The 12,103-nt window shown below is 43.1% G+C and overlaps 1 protein-coding gene across 2 annotated transcripts in view; it reads left to right on the top strand.

Moving 5' to 3' along the window:
- Window positions 1-12,103, top strand: part of HMGA2 (high mobility group AT-hook 2) — a 136,900-nt gene that overhangs the window by 13,670 nt on the left and 111,127 nt on the right. For both annotated transcript variants that reach the window (XM_079994409.1, XM_079994410.1), the window contains exon 3: window positions 4,866-4,916. In XM_079994409.1, the coding sequence (XP_079850535.1) occupies window positions 4,866-4,916 (51 nt within the window). The remainder of the gene's footprint in view (window positions 1-4,865; window positions 4,917-12,103) is intronic.

The raw sequence follows: 12,103 nt of genomic DNA, 5'->3' as shown, positions 1-12,103 counted from the left end.
AGTCGGGTTTTGCAGCTAATTGGGGACTTAGTCACAACTTATCCTTAATTAAGAGGGACATATTGTTTGCTTGTTTGCTTTCTTTCTTTCTTGCTTACTCTGAAAGCCTAAGCTATCCCAGGAATTTACCTATTTATTTATTTATTTATTTATTTATTTATTTTGCATATCACCCTTCATCCACAGATCTCTAAAGCATCATACTACACCCCCAAACAACAAATATGCTTACTTTTCATAAACAGATCTCCTTAAATACCTCCAAGGGGCAGGCATGACTGTGTAAGAAACCTAAGCATGGGCAGCAATTAGTATTTTTCTTTGGGGGGTGTGGTGTGACCAATAATGCTGTGTGTGAATTGAGAGAAGCTCCCCACCATCTCTTAACAGTGGCGCTGCGGATGCTGGGGCTCATTGGCCAGCAGTAGCTGGCCATAAATGGTTGTATCACTCTACTTTGGGTCTACGTCACTTTGGCACATGTTCACTGATAAGTCTGTTCCATCCCATTTCCGCAATTCAAAAAGCAATGAAAAAAGTGCAGTTAACCAAGAAGAGAGTCAGAATATTTGAGAAGTCTGAAGGCCAGTAGATCACTTAAGTTGCAGTCTGGAAAAGTTGCCCCGCAGGTCACTTCATATCAGAGTTCACATTAATTTGTTCAAGCAGCCCTACTGAAGGAAAAGTGTTTCCCAACTTGCTTATTTATCAAGAGAATAATCAACAGTAGCTTGCAAGGGAATTCTGAGAGGAGTGTGTGTGTGTGTGTGTGTGTGTGTGTGTGTGTGATGTCAGGTGAATGAAGCACAAGCCATGATAACTATACATTGGAGGCATCTCCTGATATGTTGTATTTCTGCTGGAAACTGAGGGGTGTAATCATCAGAGTGTTCGCAAGATCATTCTTCTTTACGATGCATCTGCTTAAGACATTGGTTGCAAGATACACATGTGCCTGTAGATGACTTTTCTGGCATCTGCAGACTCCTGATGACTTCCTTCCCCACTGAAATAAAGCTTGAAAGAAGCCTTCTGCTGTAGCCCGTTGAAGGGATTTTCAAGCCTAATTGCAGCAGAGCAGAGCGTTTTGGTGGGGAAGGGAGGCTTAGCTCTCCCCTTGCCAGCTGTGATGCTTCCACAAACACCAACAGAAGCCTAATTGCCCTGCGGGAGGGGTGGAGGCAGTGTGCACCAGATTGTGGTGCATGTACATGGCTGGTGTACACAGATAGTGACCGCCATAGTTCCTCTAGTTTGCAAATGTTCCCCTGAGTTCCAGGACACTGGTGACTCTTGGTTTAAGATGACCAAAGACTATTTGCCAGACTAAAATGCTTTTAAGGGATTAGATGGGAAGTTCAAGTTCCCCTAGAGGGATGGCTGCAGTATTTGTGGCAATCTCCACTAGAATTTGGTTGTAACCAAAGCACAGATAAGTTCTCTTCTGTAGGCAGCCAGGGCTTCTTTAATGCGTTATCCCAATAAAGTTTCATCTTACACTCACCGCTTTAAAGATTAAAGAGGAAGTTGTCTTTTTAACAAGTTTGAAGTGATAATTTTGCCCTACAATAGTGTGAATTTTATATTTTCACACGTTTCTCCTTGATGATATGGTGGAGATATTTGGCTACATTTATTTGCTTTGAGGGTAGCAGGGACCAACGGCAGTATTTTCCCAGCTTTGCGTGGAGTTCCCTTTACATGGCATAGTCATGTACAGAGATTTGCCAATAAGTAAACTGATACATTAAGATGATAGATTCCCGAAGGAAAAACGAAAACACATGCATACACTATTAATTACAGGGCATAGGCACTACTGGGATTAGATGGGATTTCTTAAAGCCTAAAATGGTGAGATGTATGATAAAGCCGTGTTAATCACAGCTGTAAAGGGAGTAAAAGGAAATTTCTAAATCTCCCAGTTCTGGAGGAAATCTTGAAAACGTAACTGCAGAATATCTCAGAAAGACTCAGAAGCCAAAAGAGAAACAAGATTAAATCCTATGGATGGAATTCAACCTTGCACTAAGGAATTTGTTCCATCAGCGCAAGTATTTATACTTGCCATACAGAACAATTTCCCCTCTTACATTGTTCTGTGGGGTTTTCCTCACCCAAAGCAGACGTGGGGGGGGTATGCAGGGGGAGGAGGGGTGGGGGAAAATCCCATTGTGCTGGTTTCCACTGGTACAACTACTAAGTTGAAAGTGGCTCAATGTACTGTTATACTTAGAAAAATCTTAACTATTTTTTAAAAAATCAAGCCAGTTTTTTATTCTGAAATTTATCGTTTTGATTTATTAACTCCGGATTGTATCAAATGAAGGCACCTTTTAGGGAACCTCTTAAAGCCCTGCTGGGATGGGGAACGGCATTCCTTCCTGGAACACGTTCCAGTGGCAAAAGTGGCTAGAAGAAGACATGTAAATCTTACTACTTCGTCTTCTTTTACATTACGCCAATTCTTACACACTCTTCTATCCTCTATCCAGACAGGCAAGAGGCATTATCAGATTTTTATCTAATTTTAATTTTATTTTGTTTATGCGGTTTATATACTGCTGAACTACAGTTGTTGCTAAGTGGTGAGACATTCAGGGACACACTCGCGCCAGGAAAAAACATTTGGAAGCAGGGCCAGTGGGGGATGTGATCTGTTGAGAAGGGTGTGTGCCTTGGAGAGTGGCAGCAGGCATATGGAGAGACATGGAAGCCTACATTTGTCCCTCAGGGTTGAGGTTCCCCTGAACTATATCATGGTCAGCGGTAGAGCAATTGTTTTCAATGGGTCTCCTGCAAGTTTGCTGGCTCCTGGGGGCCAATACACTGTGGGTCCCGCATTTTTTTAATGTTCAGAGGGTTCCCCGAGCGACATCAGGATGTTGCAGGGCATCACACGTGGGGACCCTCAATCCTCTGGACAAGATGGTGCGTGAGTATGAGCTACTCAGATTCAACCTTCTTTTTCAACATGGATGCAAGCTATTGAAAGCTGTAACCTAACTTTGCCCATTCTTTTCCCGATTGCTCATATTTAAGGAGGTGTACACTATCTTATCATAGTGGGACGCAGGTGGCGCTGTGGGTTAAAGCCTCAGCGCCTAGGACTTGCCGATCGAAAGGTCGGTGGTTCGAATCCCTGCGGCGGGGTGCACTCCCGCTGCTCGGTCCCAGCGCCTGCCAACCTAGCAGTTCGAAAGCACCTCCGGGTGCAAGTAGATAAATAGGGACCGCTTACCAGCGGGAAGGTAAACGGCGTTTCCGTGTGCGGCTCTGGCTCGCCAGAGCAGCGATGTCACGCTGGCCACGTGACCCGGAAGTGTCTCCGGACAGCGCTGGCCCCCGGCCTCTTGAGTGAGATGGGCGCACAACCCCAGAGTCTGTCAAGACTGGCCCGTACGGGCAGGGGTACCTTTACCTTTACCTTACACTATCTTAAGCAGTAATGATTTTTATAACCCTAAGCACAACATCTGAAAATAACACTCTTCTTCATCTATTTATTTCTCAGGTGTACTTAGTCAAGGCAATACTCCTCAGCCTTGTCTTGCTCACTGTCTTTCAGCCCCTTCCCCCATTATCTTCATACTGGAAAGTTAATATTAGGTTTACAGGAATGTTGTATGCCCTATTATGTTAATGTAAGGAAAGTTATATACATATTACATGCTTTGTATATACAATGGTACCTTGGTTGTCGAATGTAATCCATTCCGGAAGACAGTTCAACTTCTGAAACGTTTGACAACCGAGGCTCAAAGGGTGGTCGGCTCAGTTAATGGAGGAAAAAAAATTGACTTCCGAGGTGCGTTCGAAAACAGAAGCAATTACTTCTGGGTTTTTGGCATTCGGATTCTGAACCTTTCAGCTTCCAAGGCGCTTGAAAACCGAGGTACCGCTGTATATAGTATTTTAACTCTAGCTATATAAAAATTCAGCTACATACTTCTTGCACACACTCAGTTAGAAGAGGCAGGCAGTGATGTCGGTTAGGCTTGCGTATGAACAATCACACATAGGATAGTTGAGTGTTTTTAGCGAGCCATATTAATTTATAGCTGCTTTGCATGCAGTTAAGAAAATGGTTTATGCACATAACTGCCAAAGGATCTGTGAAGGTGCAGGGGAGATAAAATGTCTGTTTACACGTAAGATGACACATTTTTAAATTAAAGAATTAGTCAAAAAGAACTGCCACGCTTGCTTTTATTAACTCGGTCTCTGATGTCAATTAGAATGACTGCTCAGCCCAGATATATGTATCGAAAGGGTGAGGAGGCAGATGGAAGATGTAATAATTTAATTAATAAGGATTCTCTGTTTCTGAGTGTCCACTCCAATTTCCCTGGGAAGTCAGCATTCAAGTCAGGGACAGATCGTATGCTTCCTGACTCCCCAAGCCCCAGGCTTTTGTGTTAGCTGCCATTACTAACATTTTTAGTTTGTTTTGGCCTGCAAAACAAAGGCAAGTTCTTTAAAGAGATATGTCCAAAGGATAGTCTTTGTCAAGTATGTTGATTTGCTTTTCCATACATTCTTATCAATAGTCTAGACACAAGAACACAGTGGAATAGTCTATCATTTTTAAAGAAGCAGTTTCCTTCCTTAAACAAAGAGGTTCTCAGTCTGTTTTACGAAAGGATGGGAGCAGCATTTCTCTATAGGAGAGAGAGATAACAAAGTGATTTTTCTTTGTGCCTCTCATCTAATCAATAGATAAATAAAATGAATGCTGTTGTGGGAAGTATGCACTGACTATATATTTAAAAAAACCTAACCTACCAGAATTGCCTAACAATATCATATAACGTAATTACAAATACTTTTGAACTTATCTTGTGTGGTTTTTTTTTTTTTTGCAGAAAGCAGAAGCTACTGGAGAAAAACGACCAAGAGGCCGACCCAGGAAATGGGTAAGTATTGCATTTTTAGTTTTTATAAAATTAAATTTTCCTCTTTTAAGAATTCAGCAAGGTAACCTTAAAAAGAAAGAAAGAAGGCCGCTATTTCGTTTTAGTTTAACAAACGGCTGCGGTCAGTTTGCCTCAATCCAGTGAACCAGACCCCATCATCAGAGGTTGGCATCGGCAGGCATGTTCCAGGGCCCGTGAATGGGTGGAGGGCACAGATTGCTAATGCCAGGCCTGAGATGGTTGGAGTTAGCACATCAGAAGTGGAGGGGGAGAGAGGTGGCACAGAAGGCGGCCACACATGCTCCCTATAATTGCCTTGATGAATGACCTCCTCCCACCCCTGGCGTGAGACAGGCTATATATGCTCATTATCCTTGTATGGTCTATATATATCCCCACCCCCTGTAATGGCTAGGGGCAAAAAGTCTGTGTCTGACAAGGTATCTGTACTACTCCTTCTCCCCACTGCCACCATCACTGCTCTTCCATGTCCTTGGAGCCTCCTGGCCAGAACCCACTCCCCTCCACACCATGGCAATAGCAGTGAGTCATGGAAAGGGATGGGACCTGTGCAAGTTCTGCAGTGAAGGAGAAGAGCAGCGACCCATAGCAGCACTGGTGAGGAGCAGATTCTGGATTGGGGAACTTGGGGCTTGCAGAGGTTGCTGGACTCCAGCTCCCGTTGCCCTCAACCAGCATGGCCATTGGTCAATGAAGATGGTACTTGCAGTCCAACAAAAATCTGGAGGGCCATAGTTCCCACCCTGATGTGCATTTATAGGGGAGCAGAGGGGCTCACTAGAGGCCTCTTGAATGGGACTCATGAAAACCTGCAGCACCCTTGCTGAGAGTTAAAGGCAGGTGAGGAGTTATCTCCGCTTCCTACCTTTAGACTTTGGGAGTTTGCTCAAAGACACATTTTACTACTGTTTGCTGGGAGGGGATATCTGTGTCTTATCAGCATGAATGAACCTCAGCTCTTCCCTTTTTTCCTTTTTTTGAAAGTGAGAGGTGGAGGGGAAACAGAACACTGAGGTAGTTTGTTGAGTAATTCAGTTACAAAGGTTAAAGAGTGGGGTTTATCAGGAGTCCAAACGTGATTAGGAAAGAGGATAACATTCAAACGCAGTGTATACAAAAAGCAGGTTAATAAACAAAACTCCTTTGTCTCTTTCATGAATGTCCCATAGTTTCTGGAAAACACCCTGCTCCAATTGCAGGAAACCTATACCCACTCCCTCAGTGATTTATATTATTTCTCCTTTCTGGGTCACTTCAGAGCTGGAAAAGGCGGGCCTAAGGCAGAGGCAGTTTTAGGGCAGCACAACCAGTGCGATCGCTGGGGGAGCCAAAACAATGCTATAGAATGTAGCGAGAGGTGGCAAGGAGGGGGAGCGAATTTTAGTGTCACCGAGGGTGTCACTGAAATTTGAGAGCCCCAAGTCCACCACTGCCTGAGGGAAGCGGATTTGCACATGCAGGTCACTTTGCTAGGCCAACTCAGCATCTGAGGTAAGGTTGTGCCTCCCAGGGCCGCCACCTGGATGGAAGAGGAGGAGCTGGAAAATATCCCCTTGCACCTCTTAAAGCAGCAGTGGTGTGGCATGCACAGAACAAACACATGAAGCATGCAGGGTGCACATTCACTGTCACACATGCAGAGAACAAGACCATACGCTGCTCTCTTCTTTCCTTTGCTCAGGCTGCTGCTCTTTCTGGTGCCAACACAGGCCCGGTCTCTCTACCTAATAATAATAATTTATTTATACCCTGCCCATCTGGCTGGGTTTCCCCAGCCACTCTGGGCAGCTCCTAACAGAATATTAAAAACACAATAAAACATCAAACATAAAAAACTTCCATAAACAGGGCTGCCTTCAGATGTCTTCTAAAAGTCACATCATTGTTTATTTCCTTGACATCTGATGGGAGGGCGTTCCACAGGGCAGACACCACTACTGAGAAGGCCCTCTGCCTGGTTCCCTGTAACCTCACTTCTCACAGTGAGGGAACCTGCAGAAGACCCTTGATTATGGACCTCAGTGTCCTAAGCCCACAGGGTCTTCTCGTCAGGGACGGGTGCGTCCAAAAGTGAGTGTTGCCACCCAACACTCTTTACCCAAGCCCCACAGCCCCATGGGATGCCTGTTGCCTTCTCCGCCATTTGCTGGTGGGGATGCAGATATCCCTTCCCTGTTCATCAGATGACCTCATGAGCAGTGGAGGAGGCAATTGCTTCACTATCAAGGTGCAAGACTGGGAGGAGTGCTTTATATGTTTCTGCCCATCCTGGTGCCATGTCCACGTTATCTTTCCTTTTTACCATTTATGCCAAAATGTTTTTTGGGGGGTAGGGTAGGATGAAAAATTTGCTTAGGGGCTGGCTCAGGTTCCCTGGCCAGGAGTTAACCACCCCTGAGTTATATTATTGAATCTATCAAAGAGTTTTAAAACTCATGGTCATATATTTTTATCAGAAGATGATAAATTAGTGTTGTTATTATTAATCACCCTTATCTAGTAATTATTTGTGGATGTGGGAGATCTGATGCATCTAAAGGGATACACACCCATACCTGCGAAAGGTGTGCATAGCTCCCTCCATTGAAGTGAATGCTTTATGGAAGGATCTCTAGATATATAATGGACCACACATGCAGAACTCTTGTGTCGAGGGCCATGTAGAAAGAGATGTAAAAAACAAACTAACGGAGGAGGATGTTACCCAAAGCCATATGGCCCTTTGCATTTTAACAACCCACCTCACTTTACACTCCACCTCTGTTTGTCATACACATTTCCTTTAAACCTTTAAATTGCAATGGAGTTATTTTCGTATTTAATCCGGTGCATTTGCAGTTAGCATTCCTTCTAAACCACTCTATTATTTATAATAGGGGTCACTGGGATTTTTGTTTTTTTATGATATTTGAGGTGGGGTAGAAGGTGCAAAATTACATGTGGTTGAGTTTTGCGTTTTTACTTTTTTTGTATAAGTTTGCAAGCCTTTCTTTTTGTGAGTCTAGGATTCTGTGTCATATGTTGTTCATCAAACTGTAAAGTATTATTTCTCCTGTTTCCTTCAATGTGTACATGCAGAGATATATTAGCTAACGGATCTCTGCAGAACTTGTGGTAGCCAAGTCTTCCTGCCAGTTCCAACTTATATACTTTACATCTGGTGATTCTCGTTGTTTTTTTTTGAAATGGTAACTAAATTTATTGGACCAGTATGATACCTTGGAATAGTAGTAGTAGTCATAATAATAACAGTGGCATAAAGTGCATTCTGAAGCATGTAGTAAATTACTTTATCTTTTCAATAAAATAATATTGCTCCTAAAAAGCATTCTGTGAAAGTAAGACTACTGGAATAAGCATAGAGCACAGTGTCATGCATTCTTTGATCAGGGAGACCCAAATACAAACCAAAATCTGGAATCGGTATCTTAGTTTCAAATATACAAACGATTATTTGTTGTTGCCCAAAGCCTGACATATTAGTCACAATCCAGGCAATCTCCGTAGATGATTAATACATTTGTAAATTGCCTTCCACGTATAGGTTTCAGTGTGATTTACAGATATATCCTTAAACCAGCTAAAATAAGTACAAGAACAACCAGGTGTAGGTTTAAAAACAACACGGAATGACCTTTGCACCTGGTCGAGAAAGCTAGTTGAAACAAAAATGTATTCGGTTGTTTTCGTAAATTACAGATAGTGGGCAGCTGTCATATCCTGACAGGAATACGGTTCCACAGATACTTGATTTGAGCCCAGTGGTTTTAGTGGGAGCTGTGTGCCGGATCGTAGCCAATGGCTCTGATTCCCCCAAGCGATCTGTGGCCTGAAGTAGGCTTCTGTTCACAGGTTGCCATACCGAAGATGAGTTGTGTGAGTCAATATGTATGGTGCAGGGTAAAAATAGGATCCCCATCTCTCGGGATTGGTTAATGCTGTGATCCTTGCAGAAGTGGATTCATGCATGACGACTAGCCGTCAGTGCAGCAGGCTTTGACATTCCTTCTCTCTGCCCGCAGTCAAAGATGAACATCTCTTTAGAAGCTGTGTACAGTCTTTTAAAGTAGTGAACATAGGAAGCTCTTTGCCCCACGGCTCTTTACAAAGAACTGTGAATTGAAGCAATTAACCTGTAAATTTCATTGACTTCAGGCTGTGTTTTCAGCTCAATTTGCTTAATTTTGCAGCCATAATGGAACACTTTTTTTTTAATGTGGACATTAATACATTTTTATTGCATCTCTCCATGTACTCCAGGTAGAGGAGGATTAAATATGTCTGTATTAAATAATAATTTCAATTTAAAAAGACAGCACTTTTAAAACAAGCAGGAACACAAAAAAGTGCTAACATGCTCATAATTAGGTGGTTAGATCAGTTCTCAGCCCAAGGCCTTGGAAAACAAGTAGGTTTTATGTCTCTTTCTAAAATCCAAACACTCGTCACCTTCTAGAATGTTGTTCTTTTAACTCAGGGCTATCGGTGAAAAGGCCATGTTTCTTGCTGTGACTGTTTTAACTTCCCACAAGGAATGAACACAGAGGCAGCTTCTAATCAAAATATATCCATTTGCAAGGGAGCTCATATATGAAGAGATGCTCACTGAGGTTTGTAACGTGCATACCAAAAAGAAGGGGAAGGTAGGCAGAGATTGAAGGGACCTGTGAACTTTCTGACCTATTTTCTCCATCCATGAACTGTATTTTTTTTGCCACAGTACGCTACTAAGACATTTCCCCAATAAATGTAGCATTTGTAGCAGGCTCATTTTTCCAATATTCTTTAATTTTCAGAGCACTGAATGATGGCCCCGGCAGTGATACGAGCTATGTTTTAAAAAAAATAGTATCTGAATGACATGTTACACGTCGGTCACACAACTGTGTAGTGTTTTTTCTTCTTTTTGCTGCTATGGTTGAAGCATGGAGGCTAGACCATTCAACTGTATGATTATGCAGCACCATCAGAGAACGTGGCATTTGATAGACTTTTGTAAACAAAAAAGGATAAGCAATTGTCATGAACCCTGCAGTGTTCGCCGGATCGGGCTTCGATTGTCAGGCCCACACAGAGGAGGTAGAGAAAAAATTGGGGAGCTGGGGCAAACTGTAGGAAAGAGGAGGGGGGTATCTCCTTTCTGCCATGACTTCAACCACTTTGAAAGGAGAAGCATGTATACTGGCTCTCCCCTATGACCCTCCGGCGGACCAGAGAGCCTCAGTGGAGGCTGGGGAGGGCTCTGATAACTGATGGGGAAGGCTGAATAGGAGGTGGGAGTAACTGAGCAGGAGGGTGCAGGCTTGTTTCCTAGAATCAGGTGCTGCCTTTGCAGATGGGAGCAGACCCTGGTAGAGTGTGTGTGTGTGCAAGCTCAACATTCCTGCTTGGCAAAAGAGTCTTGTGAGTGAGCACACCACACCTCATCTTTAAAAGCTTGGCAGAAGGGGTGAGAAAACTTGTTGGGACACCTTCCTTGCTTCTCTCCAGTTCTGAACCTCTTACCTTGCTTCTGAACTCCTGAATCTTGGCTCTTGAGCACTGTGTGTGCTGCTGAGCCCACACCATTACTTGCCTGAACGAAGATCTTCCTTATGTACAAGTCAGAGCCTCTGTCAACTTCTTTTGGTTGGGAGCTAGGACCAAAGGTTGCACTAAATTTTGTCAGTGGGAGAACAAGCTGCTGTCTCAACCACCATACCTGTGCTGCAGTGTACGTTTTTGCTAGCAATCATAATAGCAAATCTCCATAGCAGAAAAGACCCCTCAGTTCCATTTGTTAAGTATAAAAGTCATTGCCACACTGGTAGAAAATAAAGTTGTGCTGGGTGTTTGGGTATTTTTCTATGGGACAAGAAGGCTATATATTAAAACAGAAGCCATTTAAAACCCCCCGCCTAGGAGCAGAACTGGTGGCCAGTTCTCACTTTCAGTAATTACCAAGGACAGTCATTAATTGTTTGATGTCAACATCCACTGATAACTTACTTGCATGAATAGCCCATGTCACAGATTTAATACCACTGCTATTACATTCATATCACCTCAAACGATGCTTCTGAATGGTGAATTCACACTTTCAGCTACCTGCCTTCAAGTGTACAGTAATCATGAGAAGTTTGTATGCATGCATTAACCTTTCACAAGGGTGAACGGATTATGATTTATTATGAGCAGAAAGACATACACCATGCTAATTAGGCCTTTTAAGACTGCAACCCCAAGCATGCTTACTAGTGAATAAGTCCCAGTGAATGCAGAGAGCCATACTTTTGAGTAAGCATGCTGATGATTGTACCGTAAAGTGCCATTTATTGAAAACAAGTGTCTGATTTCCACTGTGATGGACGTATCTAGTTCTTGGTGGAGGAGATACCTCTCGTGAGGTAGGCTCAGCATTTGTGACACTCTTGAGAGTTTCCAAATGTGAGTGGTCTATGTTTAGGAAAGTGGATTATGAGTCACGATACCTGGGTTCTGTTTCTAGTTCAGTGAGGTGTCAGGCAAGCCGTTTACTATCTTCGGGGCTAAATATACCTTTTGACAAGTGTATAATGATTCCATTTTTATATGCGATACTTTGGGAGCGATTCCAAGTCCCTTGCGCTTACTCCCGTGGGGAATCTGAGTTTAGTTGCGAAGAATGCAAGCATATGCATATCTCTTTTAATGGTGTCACATTATATAGAGTTCTGAGGGCCCCATATAAAAGGCATGTGCACTGTGTGTATTTTCCTCCTCCAAACGAAAACCCAAAATGAAACTCCCTCTTCTATTTCCTTGTAGCACTGGATATGCTGTATATGAAAGCAGGCATCTCTTATTAAGCAATAGCAACTGAAAAACATATTTCCCAGGAGATGGTTTCTAATTTTACGACACATGGAGGTTTTTAAAAACCACCAATAAAGTACTTTATGTATGACCTAGGTAACTCTACCTGTTTTTATTCATATTTCTTGCACTGTATTCCCTTTCATTTATTTGTAGCTGGCCTCAGATTTTGAAAAAGCCAAGTAACAACTGCAAGGATCAGAAATGAGCCAGTATGGTGTAGTGGTTAAGAGCGGTAGTCTCGTAATCTGGTGAACCGGGTTCGCTTCCCCGCTCCTCCACACGCAGCTGCTGGGTGACCTTAGGCTAGTCACACTTCTTTGAAGTCTCTC

This window comes from Podarcis cretensis (assembly GCF_951804945.1).
Source record: "Podarcis cretensis genome assembly, chromosome: 10".
Taxonomy (NCBI): Eukaryota; Metazoa; Chordata; class Lepidosauria; order Squamata; family Lacertidae; genus Podarcis; species Podarcis cretensis.
The sequence above is the reverse complement of the archived record's forward strand: the minus strand, read 5'-3'. Positions and strand labels throughout refer to the sequence as shown.